Consider the following 21,052-nt stretch of genomic DNA (forward strand, 5'->3'; position numbering starts at 1 on the left):
TGAGCTTCTGATTTCATTAAGTTTGTTAGCTGAGATACCCTGTGAAGACCAAAAATTAAAAAAACAACACTGCCCATTGTCAGTAGGGAAAAAGAAAAAGGTTTTTCTTTCCCTTCACAAACACTGTGGTGCCTTCTTAACCATAGCCAAGAAAAGTAACAAGAGGACCCAATTGAGATCAATATATCTGAGAAACTCATAACATGTATCAAACAAATTGGTGAAAAAACTAGCATTTGAGAACTCAAATGGTAGAACTAAGGTGTAATGAACTGAATAATATTATAAACACGTGTTGTTGCTGCTGCTCCCCAAGCTGCAATTGCAGCCAATCATCGAACCGGCACCTTAACCCAACCATTAGCAAAAGCAATGGCTAAGATTACAAAAGGAGTGGACATGCCAAATATGATGATGTAAGGAAGGGGGGTCATCATGGGATTTTCCCCTTCCCTTTCGCCTGCTGTTTGCCAGTACCTGCAAAATTGCAAATGGTAAATTCCTTATGCTATTTGAATCACTCCCTTGACGTTGTTTTTGTTTTTTATCAACACTTTCTTAAGAAGGTGACCATAGATAAACTGTTAACTGATAAAGAGGGGAAAACTTACTGCTCTGGCTCTTGTTCTCTAGTTATAAACTTTTTCTTCCCTTCCTTTTTTATTTCTCCATCTCCACCACCTAAAAGCATTAGAAGAAATCTTCTCAAGTTATCATCTCAGTCTCACTTGGGACAAACATTTGTAAAAAAACCAAGCAATAACAAGAAAATTTATGAGATTTACATAATTTACATTCAAATGCAGGAAAAGAAAAGAAAAAAAGAACTCTTTTACCCAATTCTGCATGAATCTTGAAATTGTGTGCCCTCCTCTTTGGTGAAATGGAAGTGAAAGAAGGAGGATATAGCAGTGATGGGCTAGAGGAGGCTAGAAATGTTGTGGTGGGAGAAGAGAAGGCCAACTTGGCTGCCATTTTTATGAGAAGTTTGATCTTTGTTTGCCCATCTCTTGAGAATCACATATATGTCACTGGTTTTGGATATGGTTGTGGTTACAGTGGAGACAGACTAACCTTATCTAACCCACATATATGACCAACGTAACTGACCCGTTTTTTTTCTTATGTTTTTTTTGGTGGTGTTGGGTGATTTTTCCGTTCTCCTTTCCTTTTTATCTTTTAATACTTTTTAGGGAGATTCACTATTATACTCAATATAAGAGCTCAAATTATAAAAAATACTCTATATAAAATGGACTTTAGAAACACACCCAAATCTCATTTACAACATAACAAAAAAACTTTTAACTTCTTTTATTACAAAATTGTCATTAATTTCTTAAAACAAACCTAACCTCAAAACCTCATAAAAAGGCCCAAAACACTCAATAAGGTATCAAAATAATTTAATAATCAAAATTAAATTCAATAGGGTCAGCTGTCATTTTGTGGGTTTTTTTGGGTTTGTTTATAGAAATTAAATGGTATAGGGTTTATCTATATTATTAGTGCTAAGAATGAGATTGTAACTAAAAAAAATAGGGAGCATGATTGTAGATGCTCTAAAGTCTATTTCATGTAGGTTTTTTAATTTTGTTTTTATTTTTTATAAATAATTTGGGCCCATATATTGGGCATAATAGTGAAAGTCCTTAAAAATACTAGTATCTACATAGAAAATACTTCCCTCCGTACCAAGTAAGTAAGAGTTTCTACATTCCTACCAATAGCATTGTGATATGTGTGCACAAGTTTTTCATTTTGTGTTTTTGATAAATTATTTTTGTATATATGTCAAACTGTGATTCACATGAAAGAGGAGTATCTCCTTACGAGTAATGATTCAAGTAGTATCCTATTTACATAAAAGCAAGGCTTGGCTGCTTAAAATTAAGGAGGAGCTCCTCCATAAAATCAGTGGGGTTTTGACACTTGTCAAATTCTAGCAACATCGACAAAGTTTCAACAAAAAAGAAAATTTTAAAAAATTGGCACGTGACAAAACCACATAAGTTGTAAGAAGAAGCTCCTCCTCAATTTTAAGGAGCCAAACTTTTTCCTTTACATAATTTACTAAAAAAGCACCCCAAGCCTTGGACCAACTAACTGGAAATTCATTTTTGAAAAAAAAAGGAAAAAAAGTATTGGGTTCAAATACATGATGTATGAATGTGAATTTGATAATCAAGAGGCTCTCACAACTCTACTCCATCAGTTATTTATTTATTTTTCATTTAAGTAACTTGTTTCGCATATATTTGGCACATCAATTCAATGGTGCTGGCTGAGTGTTTTCGTATTGTAAGTTTACCAATTTGCCCATTGCACTTAAGCCCACGTTTTTACCGTGCTTTTAATTTTGACGTCAAAAAGTCAACTATTTATTTGTTGCAACAGTGAGGGCTTTCTCAGTTATAAAATATTGCTATATGGAACAATATCCAATATCCACGAGCAAAGTTTTAGCCAATTTTCAGAGAAATTAGTAGGTTGTGTCGAATTACCATGAAGCATTTGCCAGGTGATGGACGAATACTAGAACGATACATGGAAATCAATTACTAAGAAAATTACAACTAGCATTTTATGTGAACGGAAGTCAAGTTCACAACCTTACACCCAAGAAAATTATGAGAAAGGCGTTAACTTTGAAACTTCAATATCTGAAACCTTCTCATCATATGCTAAAGCACTTCCATTTCTGTTGATATCCAAAAATGGATGACCATTTATGGACCCAAGTTAGAAGTATGATGCCTTCGGTCTTGTGGGTCCTTCAATAGACGTGGATGATCTACAACACAAAGAGCAACGGAAAGACCTTGAGTACTGATCGAAGGTTCTCTGATGTTTAAGCCACCATAAGGACGATGCAAATAGCAATTTGGACAGAGTAAGGTTAGGGACTAAGGTGAATGTTACTGCTACCTTACTTTTGGGCAATTGTGCCCCTATTTATAGAGGACTAAGATGAGGGACCTTGGGTTGTAGTTTCGATGTGGGACTGTGGGCATCGTCTGAGAGGCTACCACCTATCCTTGTTCAGTATGGTTCAGTAGACACCTTCTTTAGTTGAATTGGTAGGTTAGGATGCCGAAGGCTTACCTACTGCCTATGGTTGTTTATGGGCCTTAATGTTTTAATTATACTATGTAGGCTCTCTTTCTAGGTCTTATGTTCCATGTGTTGCGAAATGATTGGCCGGTCAGATATGGTATAAACAGGAGTCCTTCAAGTACCCGATTGGGAAGCGACTTCGTGGTTGGGGACTTACGTTTGTCTTTGGCATAGGCCTTCCGTGGTGACCCTGGTTGAATCTCTCCTTGTTCTTTTTGTACCCATCTTGATGAGGCTGATAATTGTCCTTCCGTTTGCCTCCTAATGTAGGGGCTGAATAGGAAAATTTATGTGCTGATATGATGGACTAATCCGAAGGACCAGACTCGAATGGCCCAGCCGAATCCCCCCCCCCCAGTCTTCAAGTTGAAGTATTCAACTTTGGCATGACTCGCAGCTTGCTTTATTAATTCTACATATGAAGTCCAATTACTGTTGTGGACAACATGATTGAAATGAGATGCCTGAAGGCTACATTTGAAGGTGCCGAAGGATGTCCTGTCATCAGTTTCTGGACACCAAGAGTACTCATGGCTAAAACAAGCGATATATTCCCTTAATAGTTCGTAATCTCATTACCGTATGGTATATAGATTGTCAACGTAGTAAAGGAAATCAGTCTGAATCATAAAATGAATAAATCGTACATAGCTCCAAGCGGTAGATTCAATTGAGGGCAGCCTCAGTAAGCATGGAAGGAAAGAGAAGACATTGTCCTTCGTTGCCAAGACCTTTGCACCCTAGTCCTGATTGGAAGGTGTACATGTGGGTTAAATGATCTTCAACTCCAATATAGAACGGCACCCTTAGGGCTTGGATTTCATTCTCTTGTCTGAAAGTGCGAATGCGATCAGTTAATGGCCATGGCCTAGGCATGCTCCAGACCGGTTGTTGAGATCAGAACTTTTCATCCTCAATTTTCTTGATATCCTAGAAGAAGAGACGAATGACAGAGTCTATCGATCTAGATGGGGGTAGGTATCTTGAGAGCTAGCTGGGTGGGTGGGTGATGTTGGGGTTGTGGTAGATGGTGGTTGCTAGGTGGCTGGTGTTGTTTGGGTGGTGGCTCGAAGTGATTGATTTTCCAAGTTTTTAATGTTTTTTTATTCTAATCTAATTTTTTAAAGTTGTTCCACACTAGATTAACTCTTTAGATAAGTTCAGTTTCTAGTGTTTTTTTAGGCGGGTTATGTATGTCCTTAGAAGTCATTTTATAAAGGGGTAAACTTGTCTTTAAAATTTTGAAGATAAAATAGGTGGGAAAAAATAGAACAGATCGATGGAAATAACAGCATCCTAAATCAATGATAGCAATCAAACCAATAAGGAAAAAAAAAACATAAAAGAAATCAAATGAATTGTAAAACAAACAAATCATAAACAATCAACATTAAATTTCAACTATAATAAGAAACAAAGAAAATGTCTCCCCCTCCAAAATATGAGGCTATAAATTAAGGAAAATACTTCCCTTCTTATCATACTAGCCTCTTTGCAGCTCTTCCGCGCCTTTGAGATGCTTTTTTATTATAATAAATTTAAATTTATTTAAGAATTAAAAAAGATAATGGGTAATTGTGTTCCATAAAAATATGATCAATTAACTGATTTTTCTTTTAATTTTAATTTTTTTAAAATATGAAAAAGTGTGAATTTACCAGATTATCCTCATTTAATTAATAATTTCAAATTTTAGTGTTTGTATTAACCAGGGGCATTTTTTGGTATTTTGAATGTTTCACCATTCTCTGCCTTTTGCTTTATATATATGGATAAGTAGAAGTTCTTGTATATATGTCAAACTGTGATTTGTAGGAAGGAGAAGTATATGTTTACAGGAAAGGAGGAGGCAAGTAGTAAGGATAAATTAATGGAGGTATTTTAAGTAGAAGAAAATCGCAAATCTAACTCATAAAGTAACTTAGAGAAACTTTGCTTAGTTAGAGTCTACTCAATGGTTTTTGTTTTTGTTTTTGTTTTGGTTGGTTTTTGTGTGTGTCTGAATTCAATGGGTTTAATCCAAGAAAAAATAATATGGTGGGCTGCAGGTAGAAAAAAAAAAAAGATCTTCTGCTATTAAAAATTCTACATATTGATGCATTCTGGCAAAATGCTATTTATTTATACAGGGATGTTGTTGGTATGTGAAATTAAATTCCTATTTTTAAGCCTTCATTAGGGTGTGGCCTATGATATAGCAATTCTGTCTGAGGAAACTTATATCCTTTAATAACTTTATTTTTGGGACACTCTGGTACATTTCCTCCCTTATTTTTCCATGTGCTAGGCAACTTTTTTTTTTTTTCTCATATTTAGACTTACTAAACATGGGAAAACAATTGATTTCCCATCCCAAGCCTTCTTTTCCATAAACCAAACACAATCATAAGGATATTATAATACTGTGATGTTATTTATTCTTCTCATTAAAGAAAATCTATTTCTCTTCTTTCTATTTTTTGTGATGGGTTTACTTGTGGAAAAAAGGTGAAGAATTTTGAATTAGAATAACTATTAATGTGGTGTTATTTATTGATGCATTTAAGCCTTAATTAGTGTCATGCTAGTTCATTTAGTAAAATCATTGATCCCAGCCCCGCCCAAAGCCCATGTCCATATTGAAACGGGCCGGGCCGGACTAGTGCCATAATCGGGCCCAAGAACTAACCCATTTAATTTGAATTTATTTCACTTGATTTTTTTTTTTGCCCACTAGATAATTCAAATTATAAACATTAAAAATATAATTAGAAGCAAGAAATGATGAACTATTTGAAAACATTAATCAATCAAACATCCAAACAATATAAAGGGGCGGAGGGCAAAAAGTGTCCAGCTCCACAAAGTCTACTTCAACTTTTCATCTTTAAACAACTTATTATTTTATATATAAAGAAATGTCTTACTTTGATTATAAGAGAAGCGTATATATCATATGTATTGATTAGATATCAAGTCCAATGTTGTTTAATTAATTTGTAGTTGATATATTTAATTAATTAAGGACTCAAGTAATTTTCCTTAAAGGAAAGACATCAAATATATGTTTATGATTAAAAAAGAAAACATATATGTCAAATGATTGCATTTTGAATTTTGAGAAGGAAAAAACAAATTAAGTGGGCCAGGCTTGGGCTATGCATGAAGCGGGCTTGGGCTCGTGTCATGCTTGAAGTGGGCTCTGGCTAAGCCTGGCCCGATCCATTGGACCTATTTTTTATCCCAGCCCGGCCTAAGTTTTCGGACTCGAAACCCGCACAAGAACTTAATATTCGTGCTCCTGTCCTGCCATGCCTCATTTAAACGGATTGGGCTCGTGCCGTGTTGGGCCGTCCAGTCCTGTTTGACACCTGTTGAGGCCCAAAAAATCTAAGGCTAGGCCCAAATATATTCCCGGCCCAATGTGATACCTTACCAAGAAGAAACTCGATTTGGGCACGCGAAAGTTGATGCGCTTGCACACATGCCACGCTAAGAAAATAAGCAACACGCCATGCTACAAGCTTAAGTGGGCGCAAGCCACGCGAATGCCTGGGGCTTGCTGAGCGGGTTGTTGTATGGATGGTTACGAGCATTCACGAGGCCCATTGATGGGCTAAGAAGTGGAAGTTTTGGGTTGCTTGGGAGCACCAAAACTCGAGCCTATTTCTTGAGCCCAAAAATATGGGTAAGTCTGAGAGAGAAGGAGTGGCCCAATAGCTTAGGAAAATATCCAATGGCTTGCAAACACTTGGAAAAATCCCACATCAACCAAAATATCCAGCACCTTGATCAAATAAGATGTTTCCAGCAACTTGAGCAAATTCACTGGCCGCTGGAAGCAAAATACCAATAGCCCAGCCCAACATCGTGGAAAATATCTAGCATATCTGTCAAAACCACCAAAACCAAGCAAACCCATATGCTGATCACCTTTTTGACCAAGCACCCTTACCCATTCTTTCCTCTTCAAGCTTTGGTGAGAAAACAAGAAACAAAAGTGGGTGGCTCCTCACCCACATAGAGAAGTCCAGCTGCCTGAGGACATTGGAACTCCAAAAAGCTTCATGCTTACATGCTCAGGATAGGGAAGTTTCACCAAAGAGGATGGAATGGAAGAAAGTGAGGAAAAAGGGAGAGGATGACTTGACAAAATTATGGGTTTCAGTGCCTATAAAAGGAGTCACTTCCTACCCAGCAAAGACAACTCACCTTGGTTGCTGCAAGCCTCCCAACAACCATGAACAAACCGATCCAAGGCAAGCATCCCTTCTGGAATCCTTCGATTTCAAGCCTTGTTCTTCCATCTTCTTTCTCTCTCTCCCAAAACACACATCCAGGAGCAAGCATCATCTCTCATCCCTGAAAACCCTGCAATTTCGAGCCTTCCTCATCCATCTCTTCCCATTTTCCCTTCTGTCATGCAACCTAGGAGCTTGATGAAGCTTTCGTGAAGTTGCTAGAAATATGCTAAAGCCACCCATGCTTTCGTAAAGCCACCATAATCTCTGTCTCTCTTTCTCCTCAGGAAATCCTTACGAAATCATTACTTCAAGCCTCTGTTCCTCATAGGAAACTCAAGCCTTCTCTCTCTCTCTCTCTCTCTCTCTCTCTCTCTCTCTCTCCTCTCTATCATGCTAAACTCGTGAATACTCAGCTCCCATGCCACAAGCTTCTCATGCAAAGCCAAGAATTTATCTGTAAGCAATCGTTGGTTTCATTGGTGAAGAAGACCAGGGTGTTTCCTACGGCTTAACTACCCTTTCGAGACAGTCTTGGGGCATGATCCTTGAACTCAGACATAGGGGCAACTTCAACTGCTTCTCTTTTCAGCAACCCAAGCCCATTCGTCAGGCTGCTGGAATAAAAAGACCCCTACATAAATTGGCGACTCTGCTGGGGATTAGGCCGCTATCTTCACCAATACCTCCAATCAAAAGCAATAAACTAGAGAAAATAAAGAGATAAGAACATTTCCTCATTCTTTTTTTTTTCCCTTTTGTTGGCTATTTACTTTGCAGAACAAGCATAACAATGGGTTACTCACATGCTCCCTTTGTTTGTGTCTTAGATCTCCATTCTCAAGCAAAACCAAATCTTGTACGAGGACTGGGGGCTTAGGCAAATCCATCATTCATACCATTGAAGCGAACTACACATGCAAACTCCAAAATACTTGGGGGCTTCGTGCCAAGCAAATCTGTAGGAAAAAAAAAAAAAAAGAGGAGTCAAGTGTAGGCACTTCAAAGTTTCTCATGCTAAACCAAGCTAAACCTTGGTTCCAAGAGCTGTGTGAATATTATTCACATCCTCATAGTAAGTCCAAGCTATATCATTCCAAGCAAAGTTAAGTTCTTCCAGCTTCTACTCTACAAGCAAAGAATTTCTGTCACTTGCCTTATTTCAAATCTTCTTAGCCCTTGCCTCATTTCAAACATCATGCCACTATATATGCTCCTCAACCCCCAAAAGCTCAATTTATCCTTGCAATAATTCAACAAACTCATCTGTCAAGCATTTGACAAATTCACAGGGCATAATACCAATCCACATGGCAAGAAATTTCATTTCATTCAAGCATTCCAAACAACTCAGGCAAATTAAGCAAATTGAATAACTCATGCTCTTGCGACAAAGCCATACAACATCATGCCCTCATGACAATATTGCTCAAGATCGCGCTCTAGCAATGCCCAGATCAGCAATCAATGCCAAGAGAAAGGACATGCTAAATCCTCAAACAAAAGCAACATGCCAAGCAAAACTTATACACAAGCTTTCCAACCATTCTAGCTGGAACATCCCACCTTTGGAAAATCACTAGAAATCAAGCTTACAACCAACAAATCCCAAACTTTTCAGATTAGAACTAGACATATCAAGCTTCATTTTTCCAAACTTTCGTTGCATTTAGAGCTAGGAAAGCATGTCAAATTGATTTCTAAAACAGCCCATGCAGCAGAAACTGCACAGCTCCAGCAGCTTAATCCTTATTTTGAAATTCCACCAAAAACTCATTTTTTTCTTCAAATGATGCAAGACCAATTCCAACATAAACATTGAGAAGTCCATTTTCATGTCTCAAAAGCTCCAACTCAGATTCGAAAAGAAACATTTCAAAAGTTCAAAAACGGCCAGCAAGCTACTTTGAGATATTTTGACAAACACTTGGCATGCATTACCCAAGTGAGCTTGTATGACTCTTGTTTATCACCAAGCTAGAATCCTAAACCAGAAGCACAACCTCAGAATTCGATTTCTAGTTCACGAATTCTGGAAAATACAGAGGAACTCAAGCATTCAGGCATAGAAAACAAGCATGCAACAAAGGCATCAACATCAACTCCCGAACATGCTTCAGAAAAATAGAGGTAGAGAGCACTACAATGGGTGGATGATCCTTGATTTTGGATATGTTATAAACAACATAAGTTCTAGCAAATTTTGTGAAGCAAGCGCAATCATCCAAGCATCAGAAGTTAAAGACACATGCAGAAGCAGACTCTGCATAAACTCACCAGCCATGGATGAATATAGAGGTTTCAAACCATCTTTGAGGCATCAGAAAAATTCAAAGAATTCTACAAATTTTACAGGCTATAGTACTCGAGCAGAGGAGCAACTTTCATCAAGGGAATTTTCTGATCTGAGCTTCTGAAATATGACTTATATACTGATGCACAATACCCACGGGTTTGGGTCTTGAGAAGAAGAAGAAAGAAGAGAATGAAAGAAAACCAGAAGATAAATCATGCCAAGCCAAGTCACGTTCTTCAGGCACATGCCCTATTTCAAACATCCTTCCAACACATGCCCTATTTCAAACATCATTCCAGCACATGCTCTATTTCAAACATTCTTCCAGCACATGCCCTATTTCAAACATCATTCTAGTACATGCCCTGTTTCAAATATCATTCCAGCACATGCCCTATTTCAAATACCCTTCCAGCACATGCCCTATTTCAAGCATTCTTTCAATATCTAGCCATCATGTCGCACGCTATCACCTTCACTGAGGTTTTGTCTGCCAAATTCAAGTGTTCTGGGGCTGGTGTTGTAAACTCAATACAAGCCAAAGCCAAGCAATACCGAGGATACATGCCAATGCCAAGCATCCAAGCATACATGTCAATGCTAAGCATCCAAGCATACATGCCCATGATTGCCAATGCCAAGCATCCAAGCATACATGCCAATGCCAAGCACCCAAGCATACATGCCAATGCCAAGCACCCAAGCATACAAGTCAAAGCCAAGCATACATGCCGATGCCAAGCATCCAAGCATGCAATCCAAAATCAAGCATATATGCCAATGCCAAGCATTAAGCCAGATACCAAGAATACATGCCAACATCAAGCGTGCAAATCAATGCAACTCTTGCAAATCACAACCATGCAAAATCAAGCCTCTCTAGTCACTCAAGCAAATAAATCATGCAAGCTAAGTTATTTTGAGCTAATCCATCAAGCACTTTCTTCTCCGCCATGCCACAAAATAGGCCAACTCTTGGTAACTCTAGTAAGTGACCTCCAAAATTATAGTGTCTAGGAAAGTTCTTCAAGGCAACACCCTTGGTGTTTAAGAAGGATTGGGTTTTAAGCGAGACCATTGCGACCCCTCCAACCTTCCCGGAAAAGACCTGGCTGTAATTTCAGAGACCCTTAACTGGTTATCCTTGAGTTGCTCCTAAACCCATATCATGCCTTGCCTTGCCATGCCACTGCCATTTATTTTGGGATGGAAATTGATTATTTGGACCATTTCAACACACATTCATGGCCCCAATAATCAAAGGGGCTAATGTTGAGGCCCAAAAAATCCAAGGCTAGGCCTAAATATATTCCCAGCCCAATGTGATACCTTACCAAGAAGAAACCCGATTTGGCACACGAAAGTTGATGAGCTTGCACACATGCCACGCCGAGCTTTGGTGAGAACAAGAAACAAAAGTGGGTGGCTCCTCACCCACATGGAGAAGTCCAGCTGCCTGAGGACATTGGAACTCCAAAAAGCTTCATGCTTACATGCTCAGGCTAGGGAAGTTCACCAAAGAGGATGGAATGGAAGAAAGTGAGGAACAAGGGAGAGGATGACTTGACAAAATTAAGGGTTTCAGTGCCTATAAAAGAAGTCACTTCCTACCCAGCAAAGACAACTCACCTTGGTTGCTGCAAGCCTCCCAACAACCATGAACAAACTGATCGAAGGCAAGCATCCCCTCTAGAATCCTTCGATTTCAAGCCTTGTTCTTCCATCTTCTTCTTCTCTCTCCCAAAACACACATCCAGAGAGCAAGCATCATCTCTCATCCCTGAAACCCCTGCAATTTCGAGCCTTCCTCCTCCATCTCTTCCCATTTTCCCTTCTGTCGTGCAACCTAGGAGCTTAATGAAGCTTTCGTCAAGCTGCTGGAAATATGCTAAAGCCACCCATGCTTTCGTAATGCCACCATAATCTCTGTCTCTCTGTCTCTCTGTCTCTTTCTCCTCAGCAAATCATTACGAAATCATTACTTCAAGCCTCTGTTCCTTATAGGAAACCCAAGCCTTCTCTCTCTCATGCTAAACTCGTGAATGCTCAGCTCCCATGCCACAAGCTTCTCATGCCAAGCCAAGAATTTATCTGTAAGCGATCGTTGGTTTCATTGGTCAAGAAGACCGGGGTGTTTCCTAAGGCTTAGCTACCCTTTCGAGACACTCTTGGGGCTTGAACCTTGAACTCAGACACAGGGGCAACTTCACCTATTTCTCTTTTCCGCAACCCAAGCCCAAACGTCAGGCTGCTAGAATAAAAAGACCCCTACAACACCCCTAAACACAACCGAACCAAAAAATTGCGTCAACATCTAATGTAAAAAATGTTTATTCCTTCCAAAGTAACATTCACAGCTTCCTCTCCTTTGAGCATTTTTCAAAATCTGCTAATCAAATATGGCTCAAGATCAAGAGCATGAGTTTACAACATCAAACAACCAAGTAGAAGAGGAAGAAGAAGAAGAGAGAAGTTGTGGCATGAGCAACCAAGTAATATAGAAGAAGAAGAAGAAGACGAGACAAGCTTTGCCATGAACAATGGGGGTCATGACAAGAGCAACAATGGAGGACACTAGAAAATTGAAAAGGTAGCATTTCTCAAGTTTTTTTGGTTTGCAGATAAGGCTGATGTTATGTTGATGCTAGTTGGTACAATTGGTGCCATGGCGAATGGATCATGTATGCCTATTATGACCATACTAGTCGAGGAGATGAGTGATTGTTTTGGAACTAATCAAAACAATACCACATAATACTCAATGTTGTTTCCAAGGTAATAAAATTGTGAATATACAACCTGAGTTTTGTGTGTGTATTGTTTTGATTAGTTGGGTAAGGACATAGTGAGGCAGCTTGTGGGGTGAAGCAATGATGAAGAGACCAATTTTCCTGTAAGTTGAAGATATACTTAAGTCTGTGAGGTCGGTGCCATAGGAGTTGCAGAAGGCAAAGACAGGAGCGAGGACGTATGAGCCTACAACCAAATACCATTTGAGAGGGGGAGAAATGATTGGCATTATTGCTGTAGATATTGCAACTAGGCCCAGATATCCTGCACCTGCGACCAGAGAAGTTGGCCTCTCCCGTGAACATTCTGGTTGTTTTGGACTGCTTTTGACATTGGATCACCTGATAGTCCGAACAAAGTACCCTATGTTGTAATATTTAGGGAGACGGCAATAGTGGGTATCGAGGGCTTCTCCAAGCTGCCCAAGCATTGCTTGGCTATGTGCTGTGGTTTTTTTGTGACAGCTCTGGTTGTAAACCTCCTGAAGGATGTGACCCCTAAGAAAATATCACAATTTATTCCTATTCCAATGGCCATGGCAGTCCTTTTCTATATCAGAGCATACTTCGCCATCGACATATTTGTTGGGACAGTGCTATTGTTCTTGTGGGAGCGGCTGAATAGGAAGGATGCAGAGGATTATGCAGGAGCAGTTGCTTCGGGTCTAATATGTGGTGATGGGATTTGGACAATTCCATCATCGATCCTCTCTATTTTCAAGGTCAATCCACCCATCTGCCTTCTTTGAGCAGTTGAGTTGGGACCATAGCTGGGAGAGTTCGTTGGACTTTGTAAATATCTACTTATCTACAGGAGGACTGATTAGAAATGAATAACTAGATCTTGTTGGGTTTGATAGAGGCTTTAACCCTATCATGCTATATACATTACCTATATTATATTATGTACAAGTTAATCTTTTTAGAAAGAACAGAAAAGGTAGGAGTTGGAGGCTTGAATGATTACGACAAACACACAGCCAATTAAGCTTATCTCTTTATGCCAATTAAGCTGATCTCATTTTATAGTTGAGATTCATGAATTATATGTACTAGCCAGCCTAGTAGACTCGTGAACGTTTATTTTGAAGCATGAATATACTTACAGAAATTTCCGGCAAGCATATGCTTCTCCCTAGGATTCTGTGATGCTGTCTGTCCAAGCCTAGTTAGATGTTCATTTTAACCGCTATATAAATTTCCCTTCTCCGTAAACCAAATTTCCGAAATTCTCACTGTTCCTATTGCAGCTATGTGTGTGCATCTCTGCACATTGCATACATGAAGATCAACCTTTTCCCTCCTTTTTGGCTGGGAAGTGCATCTAACTTGTTGGCACCGAAATTTATCACAACATGATGTACACAGAAACATACTCCTGATATGCCCACATGGTTTCTGTGCACATCATGTTGTGATATATTTTAGTGCCTACAAATCAGATGAACCCAAAAACATACTCCTGATAGGGTTGTTCTTCAGGCCTAGACTTGGCTGGCTGAATTTCAACTCCTTGAATTGATTGGTCCTCGTTCACTGCGCTCTTGCATGCCCGTTGGAATTTTCCTTCTGTTGGTTTCTGAAGGTTAATGTTGATGGTGCTTGGAGGAAGGATGCGAGGATTGGAGGTACTGTTGTGATTATTCGTGATTGTACTGGGAACTTTGTTGCTGCTGGTACGCATCAGATTAGAAACGTTGGGTGTTCTGATCAAATTGAGGCACTTGCCCTGCTTGATTGGTTAAGTTTAGCTGCTAGTGTTGACCATGATTTGTTCCATTTTGAAAGTGATTCTCTCAAAACCACTACTGCGGTGTTAAAGGGAGGGGCCAACCTCTCTCTTCTAGGTAGGATTTATGAGGACTGTATGGGGCTTCTCTCAAATTTTCATTCTGTTTCTTTAAATCATGTGCCTAGGACTTGCAACTCTCTTGCTGATAGGCTTGCTCGTGTTGGTCTGGGTTCTTCTCATGTTATTTTGTGAGATGTGGACCCTCCTGATCTGATTCAGGATTTGCTTTTCCATGGCTGTTTCTCAAGCTTCTTAATACATTTCGTTTCCTTTCACAGAAAAAATAATAACAAACATAACATCAAACAGACGAAGATTAATCTCTCTCCCCTTCTTTTTGGCCAGGAATTGCAATTAACTTGTACGCACTAAGATATATCATAGCATTATACAGAAACCATCGTGTATAAGAAAATCTTGCACCTCAAGGGCTGTCAATTACCATACCAACTTACTACTTGATACAGACAAATCATTACTGACTCAGACCCAGAAATAATAACACAGATTAGATGGATCCCAAGTATTTAGAATCATTCATACCTTAATTTGATCTTCAATTTCCATTCTTTCACAGGCAATGACAGGTCCAGCATCCAGTGAACGGACCGTGAACACCAAGGATACTCCTGTTTCTTTAACACCATCCAAATTCATAAATTCAAACATGCAGACTTACTCCTTATTCTGAAATTTACAATTTGATCAAAAAAAAAAAATTGCAAAAATGTATGACATACGAGATAAGGAACATCGAAACAAAGAAACCTGCAAGGCTCTTTGAACGGGTGCAGCACCACGATATAATGACAGAAGACTTAGGTGTATATTGACCGTGCCTGAGACAATTGTCACTTTTTTTTCTTTTTTCTTTTTTAAATATTTATCAAAGACAATTGTCACTTTGGATTGGGAAATAGTGCTGGCACTGGATCAAGTATCTCTCAACGTTACTCTCAAGTCATTTATGTTCACTCGAGATATGCAACTAGTCAGTTCACAGTTATTTTTTTGGAGCAAGTATAATTGTATTCATAACTTAGGCACCAAGATTATTAGTTACAAGGACATAAACTACTTAAAAGGAGTTGATATAAATGTGGAAACATAGTAACAGGGTTATTCTAGATATATCTCCACTAATAGTGGCATAAAACCAAACAAATTTCGGCATGAAAGCCGCAAGCCTAAATAAATCAGACGTGGACCGTAGCGCCTAAAACTACAAATATAACTACAAATTTTAAACTGTCACAAGTAAAAATACAAGTAGAGACTCAACTACAAACAAAACACCCAACTCACAAGAGACACCACCAAATTGGAGCTTTTACAACTTGAGATTTACAACACGTTTTTTGTGTGTGTCGTTAATATCTGATATTTACTACATATGGCAAAGTACGCCTTAAAATGTTATAAAGTGTGCCATTAATAACTGATATTTAAGGCATGTAAAAGCATGCCGTAAAAAGGTAATTTTTGTGTCTTTTGACAGCATGGTTGGATATATGCCGTGAAGTCTAAATTTTATTTATTTATTACGGCATGCGACTGAGTACGTCTTGATTATTTTGTTTTTATGGAACCCCCTTATTATATTTGAAAAAAATAACAGTAACTCACATGTTAACAATAGTATTAAAAAAAACCTTGCGCGACCAAATTTTGTGCGATGAAAAACTATTCATTGCTCAAAGTCACTTTGAGCGACGAAACTTGAAACTTCGTCGCTCAAAGTCTTGCTCGACCAAATTTTGCGCCACGAAAAATAATTCTTCGCGCGACAAACTTTTGCGCGACGACAATACATCGTCGCTCAAAGTCTTGCCCGACCAATTTTGCGCAACAAAAAATAATTCGTCGCTCAAAGTGACATTGCGCGACGAAAAGTAAACTTCGTCGCGCAAAGTCCTTATAAAAATAAATAAAATAAAAAATTTATTTTTTAAAATCTTTGCATGATGTAATCCAAACACTTTGTCACCTAAACCAATTTATTTTTGTTTTTTGTTTTGTATGCATAACACTTAAGAAATTAAACAGTATATATATTTATTAAGTAGCTTTAAATTTATTATTTTAGATCGGATCCGATTTTTATTAGAAAAATATATTATTGTTGTTCGGATTGGGTTTTTGTTAGAAAATATATTTTAAATTGACGATTGAATTAGTTCATTGTATTCATATCGGGTCAAGGAGTGTAGCAGTAAAAAAATCATCAAAATTGGAGTTAAAATAACCGTTAAATCGTGATTTTTCATTATAACCGTCGAAACGTTTTGTCCCTTTACTTGATCTCTGAATGTTTATTTTTTCGATTTTTGGCGTATATGATCTTGAAGTATAAAAAAACAAGTTTGACGATTGGATCGTTGAAACTAGTTTTTTTTTTTAATGCATATGCCATCAAAACAATATATTCACTAACAATTAAGAGTTTATTTATACTTTCGTTAAATATAACATAAGATTTTGTGGTATCCACTATAGTGTAAATATTTTAAATTGAAGATCAAATTTAGTCATTGTATTCATATAGGATCAAGGAGTGTAGCTGTAAAAAATCATCAAAATCGGAGTTAAAATAACCATTAAATGATGATTTTTCATTTATAACCATCGAAAAGTTTTGTCCCGTTACTTGATCTCTGAATGTTTATTTTTTCTGATTTTTGGCTTATATGATCTCGAAGTATAAACAAACAAGTTTGACGGTTGGATAGTTGAAACTAGTTTCGTAGAATGTGTATGCCATCAAAACAATATATTCACTAACAATTAAGAGTTTATTTATATTTTCGTTAAATATAACATAAGATTTTGTGGTATCCACTAGGTAAATATTTTAAATTGAAGATCAAATTCAGTCATTGTATTCATATAGAGTCAAGGAGTGTGGCTGTAAAAAATCATCAAAATCGGAGTTAAAATAACCGTTAAATCATGATTTTTCATTTATAACAGACGAAAAGTTTTGTCCCGTTACTTGATCTCTGAATGTTTATTTTTTCGATTTTTGGCGTATATGATCTCGAAGTATTAAAAAACAAGTTGGATGGTTGGATCTTTGAAAATAGTTTCGTAGAATGCGTATGCCATCAAAACAATATATTCACTAACAATTAAGAGTTTATTTATACTTTCGTTAAATATAACATAAGATTTTGTGGTATCCACTAGTGTAAATATTTTAAATTGAAGATCTAATTCAGTCATTGTATTCATATAGGGTCAAGGAGTGTAGCTGTAAAAAAATCATCAAAATCGGAGTTAAAATAACCGTTAAATCATGATTTTTCATTTATCACCGTCGAAGAGTTTTGTCCCGTTACTTGATCTATGAATGTTTATTTTTTCTGATTTTTGGCTTATATGATCTCGAAGTATAAAACAACAAGTTTGACGGTTGGATCGTTGAAACTAGTTTCGTAGAATGCATATGCCATCAAAACTATATATTCACTAACAATTAAGAGTTTATTTATACTTTCGTTAAATATAACATAAGATTTTGTGGTATCCACTAGTGCAAATATTTTAAATTGAAGATCAAATTCAGTCATTGTATTCATATAGGGTCAAGGAGTGTAGCTGTAAAAAAAAACATCAAAATCGGAGTTAAAATAACCGTTAAATCGTGATTTTTCATTTATAACTATCGAAAAGTTTTGTCCCGTTACTAGATCTCTCACTACTACATTTTAACCTTTGCGCGACGAATAAAAAAACGTCGCGCAAAGTCTCATTTAGTCGCACTAACTTCACCGCGACAAAAAATTCGTCGCGCATAATCCGTCGCGCAAAGATCGGGAAGAAAGCCTTTGCGCGACCAAGAAAACCACTTCGTCGCGCAACAATGTGCGACGTGTAAACCTTCGTTGCACCAAAGATATGGAGACGAAACAACTGTTCGTCGCATAACATTTGCGCGACGAATATTATTCGGCGCACTTATATTTGCGCGACAAAAAAAATTCGTCCCGCAAAACTTGTTGCGGAGACGTCTGTTCGCCGCAAAAAAATTAGCGCGATGAGAAAGGTTTCGTCGCTCATTTGTTTGCGAGACGAAAACTTTGTCATCGCGCAAAACCTATTTGAGCGACGAATAGCCTTCGTCGCGCAAAACATGTTTGAGAGTCGGATACGTTTCGTCGCGCAAAACGTGTTTGCGAGACGCATGTATTCGTCGCGGAAGAATTAAAAGTAAAAAAGTTGAATTTTTATTTTTGTTACTTTTGGGTTTTCGCGACGAAAATTTGCCGTCGCGCAAAAATAATTTGACATTTTTTTTTTTTTGTAATTTTTTTTTTTTTTATTTTAAATAAAATTGGTTATTTTTTTATTGATTAAACAATGAAATTGCAATAAAAATAAATTAGAATAAAATTTTGTTATAAAATAAGATAAATGTATTACAAATAAAATAAATGTTTATGATGAAAATAAATACACTAATCAAATAATGAATCAAAATCAACCGTGTCGTCGTCAGGATGCGGCTCGGAGGTCTGGGCATTCATCGGGGCAGTGGTCTGATGGGGCTGCGCGGGATGGACGGGCGCGGAAGTCGGCGCATCAAAACGCGGGACTGGAATGCCGGACTGTACGAGGGACTGCATAATGACCGACATCTGGCTCCGAAGAGGGGCCATCTCTGACATCTGGCTCCGAAGAGTGGCCACCTCTGCTGTCAAAGCAGTGACCTGACTGCTTGACTGCGCCGATGAACGAGGTCTAGGTTCCCTCCGCCGGGCATTCCCCATCCCTCGACAATATGTCCCCCGCCTCCTCCCGAGAGTCTGATCCAACGTCTCCGTCAAGATCTGAAATCCAGCATCCTGTGGAGGAGCCACAGACTCGATCGGAGTCTCGGGAGGAAGCCGGGAGGCGGACTCCTGAAGAACCAACTGGCTCCTCTCCACCATCGTCGTCTGTTGAACATAACATAAAATATAAATTAAAACATGCATATAAATTGAATGCGTAACATAAGAATTAAAATTAAATAATACTTACATGAAGGGACTCGGCCAACTCATTCCCGGGTCGAACATAAACGCCACCAAAGACGTCGATCTCTGGGAACTTGGACCCCTCCTAAATTGAACAAAAGAAAAAAAATATTAGTATGAAAAAAATAAATTCATAAAAATGATATTAAAAATGAAATAAAAATTTTGTGATTATTACCCGACGACGTGCATCCATCCTGTACGAAAAGGGCCTGGAGCCGGAATGGTGGAGAAGGGTCTTCTTCTTCCTATTACCCTTATTCACTTGGGCTTTATTCTGTTATACAAAAAATGAAACGAATTAGTTAAAATATAAAAAATTAAATAATAATGAAATACAAAAATAAAATAAACATTAATAAGTAATAAGTAATAATTACACAAATATAGTTGAAAAAATACCGCAAATTCGGGCGCTTGAAAATGAGAGCAGAGCCACTCCCAACTATCCTCCCGCCCCTCAAGCTCCTTCGGGCAACCCTCCTGAAGAGCGACTTGCGGATCATCATATGCCTGAAAATGGTGGTGCAAGTCGCTTTTCCACTGCTTGTACCTCTCAGCGAAGAGTCTGTTGACGTACGTCAACGACTCTTCGTCGAGATCCTCCAAGTTATAGTTCGTCTGCAATCAATTAATTAGATACGTTAAGTAATAGAAATATACAAAATTTTAAAGACAAATAATGAAAACGAAAGGTACATACCGACAACTGGCCGCGAACCTCCGCCTTGATCTCGTCAGGCATGACCCTCCAAGACTTCCATTGCATCGGGCAATGGGTCCGCACGACGTGGCCAATGTCGGGGGCCAAGGAGCTATGCAACTCCGCCGTCGGTGCAGCCCGATGGCGCTCGTCGTATCCGATGCTGATACGACTGTTTGTCACCCGAGTGACCTTCCCCGTCTTCAGCTGACGACACGGTCCTCGAGTGTTCTTCTTCGCTGCAAAGAAAAAAGGTATTAATGTTAAATAATATTTATTGTCAAATTTCAAAATAAAATTAACAATACAAAAGTGTAGTTATACCTGGCTGTGATCCCGAGGCACCAGTACAGTCGGTCGATGTCGTCGTGTCCATGGTGTCGGTGGGCCGGTGCCGCCGCCTAGCACTAGGTGGCTGCGCCACGGATGACGCAGATGACGCAGGCGCCTGGGACGCCTCGTGACCAACCACCACGTGGTCCAGCAAAGCTGGAGCAGTGGCAGAAGATGCCGCCTGAGCAGGGGGATCCGAACTCGGTGCAGTCGTCATCGACCTACCACGCCTAATCAAATCTAACATCTGCACATATAATTTCGTTCCGAATTTAAACTAATTAATTAAAAGCATAGCATGACCTAGGGTTTGGAATTTCGGAGGATCCGGGACTCCGATCAACGATCGGTCGAATCCTAAACGATCCTAGAAACACAAAAGTACAACTACGTAAGTTTCAGTTCGATCCAACGGTCCGAACATATCAAACCTGGAAATCGCACAATAGGCGAAATCCGATCAAGACTCAAACGGCAACCAAATTTAAACCGGCCAAAACCTAGGGTTTTAATTCGCCCAAAACCTAGGGTTTTAATTCCTATTTCCTATAGCGAAAATTCACAAAATCCTAACCAACCATCAGCTAACCAGTAACATATCCATCCAGCCAATCAATCATAACAAACATACAGAAATCATAACACAGATACAAAATCAAAATCAAAATCAAAACTGACAGAAATCATCATAACACAAATACAAAAATAAAAACTGAATTAACACATACTTAAATGGACAGAGTCGATAGAGGCTTACAGTGGCGCGGTGGCAGCGGTGGAGGTC

At 38.5% G+C, this 21,052-nt stretch overlaps 1 protein-coding gene and 1 long non-coding RNA gene across 2 annotated transcripts; both read right to left on the minus strand.

Moving 5' to 3' along the window:
• Positions 1-55: 55 nt before the first annotated feature.
• On the minus strand, positions 56-1,069 carry LOC117622206. Its single transcript, XM_034352796.1, has 3 exons — positions 837-1,069; positions 612-681; positions 56-477 (listed from the first exon to the last, which is right to left on the minus strand). The coding sequence occupies exons 1-3, from the start codon at positions 973-975 to the stop codon at positions 333-335; spliced, it is 354 nt and encodes a 117-aa protein (XP_034208687.1). The 5' UTR covers positions 976-1,069; the 3' UTR covers positions 56-332.
• Positions 1,070-19,270: 18,201 nt separating this feature from the next.
• LOC117623609 lies at positions 19,271-19,660 on the minus strand. Its single transcript, XR_004585157.1, has 3 exons — positions 19,635-19,660; positions 19,411-19,509; positions 19,271-19,317 (listed from the first exon to the last, which is right to left on the minus strand). It is a non-coding gene; the product is annotated as an uncharacterized LOC117623609 (long non-coding RNA).
• Positions 19,661-21,052: the final 1,392 nt, after the last annotated feature.

The sequence above is a fragment of the Prunus dulcis genome, chromosome 3, assembly GCF_902201215.1.
Source record: "Prunus dulcis chromosome 3, ALMONDv2, whole genome shotgun sequence".
Classification (NCBI taxonomy): domain Eukaryota; kingdom Viridiplantae; phylum Streptophyta; class Magnoliopsida; order Rosales; family Rosaceae; genus Prunus; species Prunus dulcis.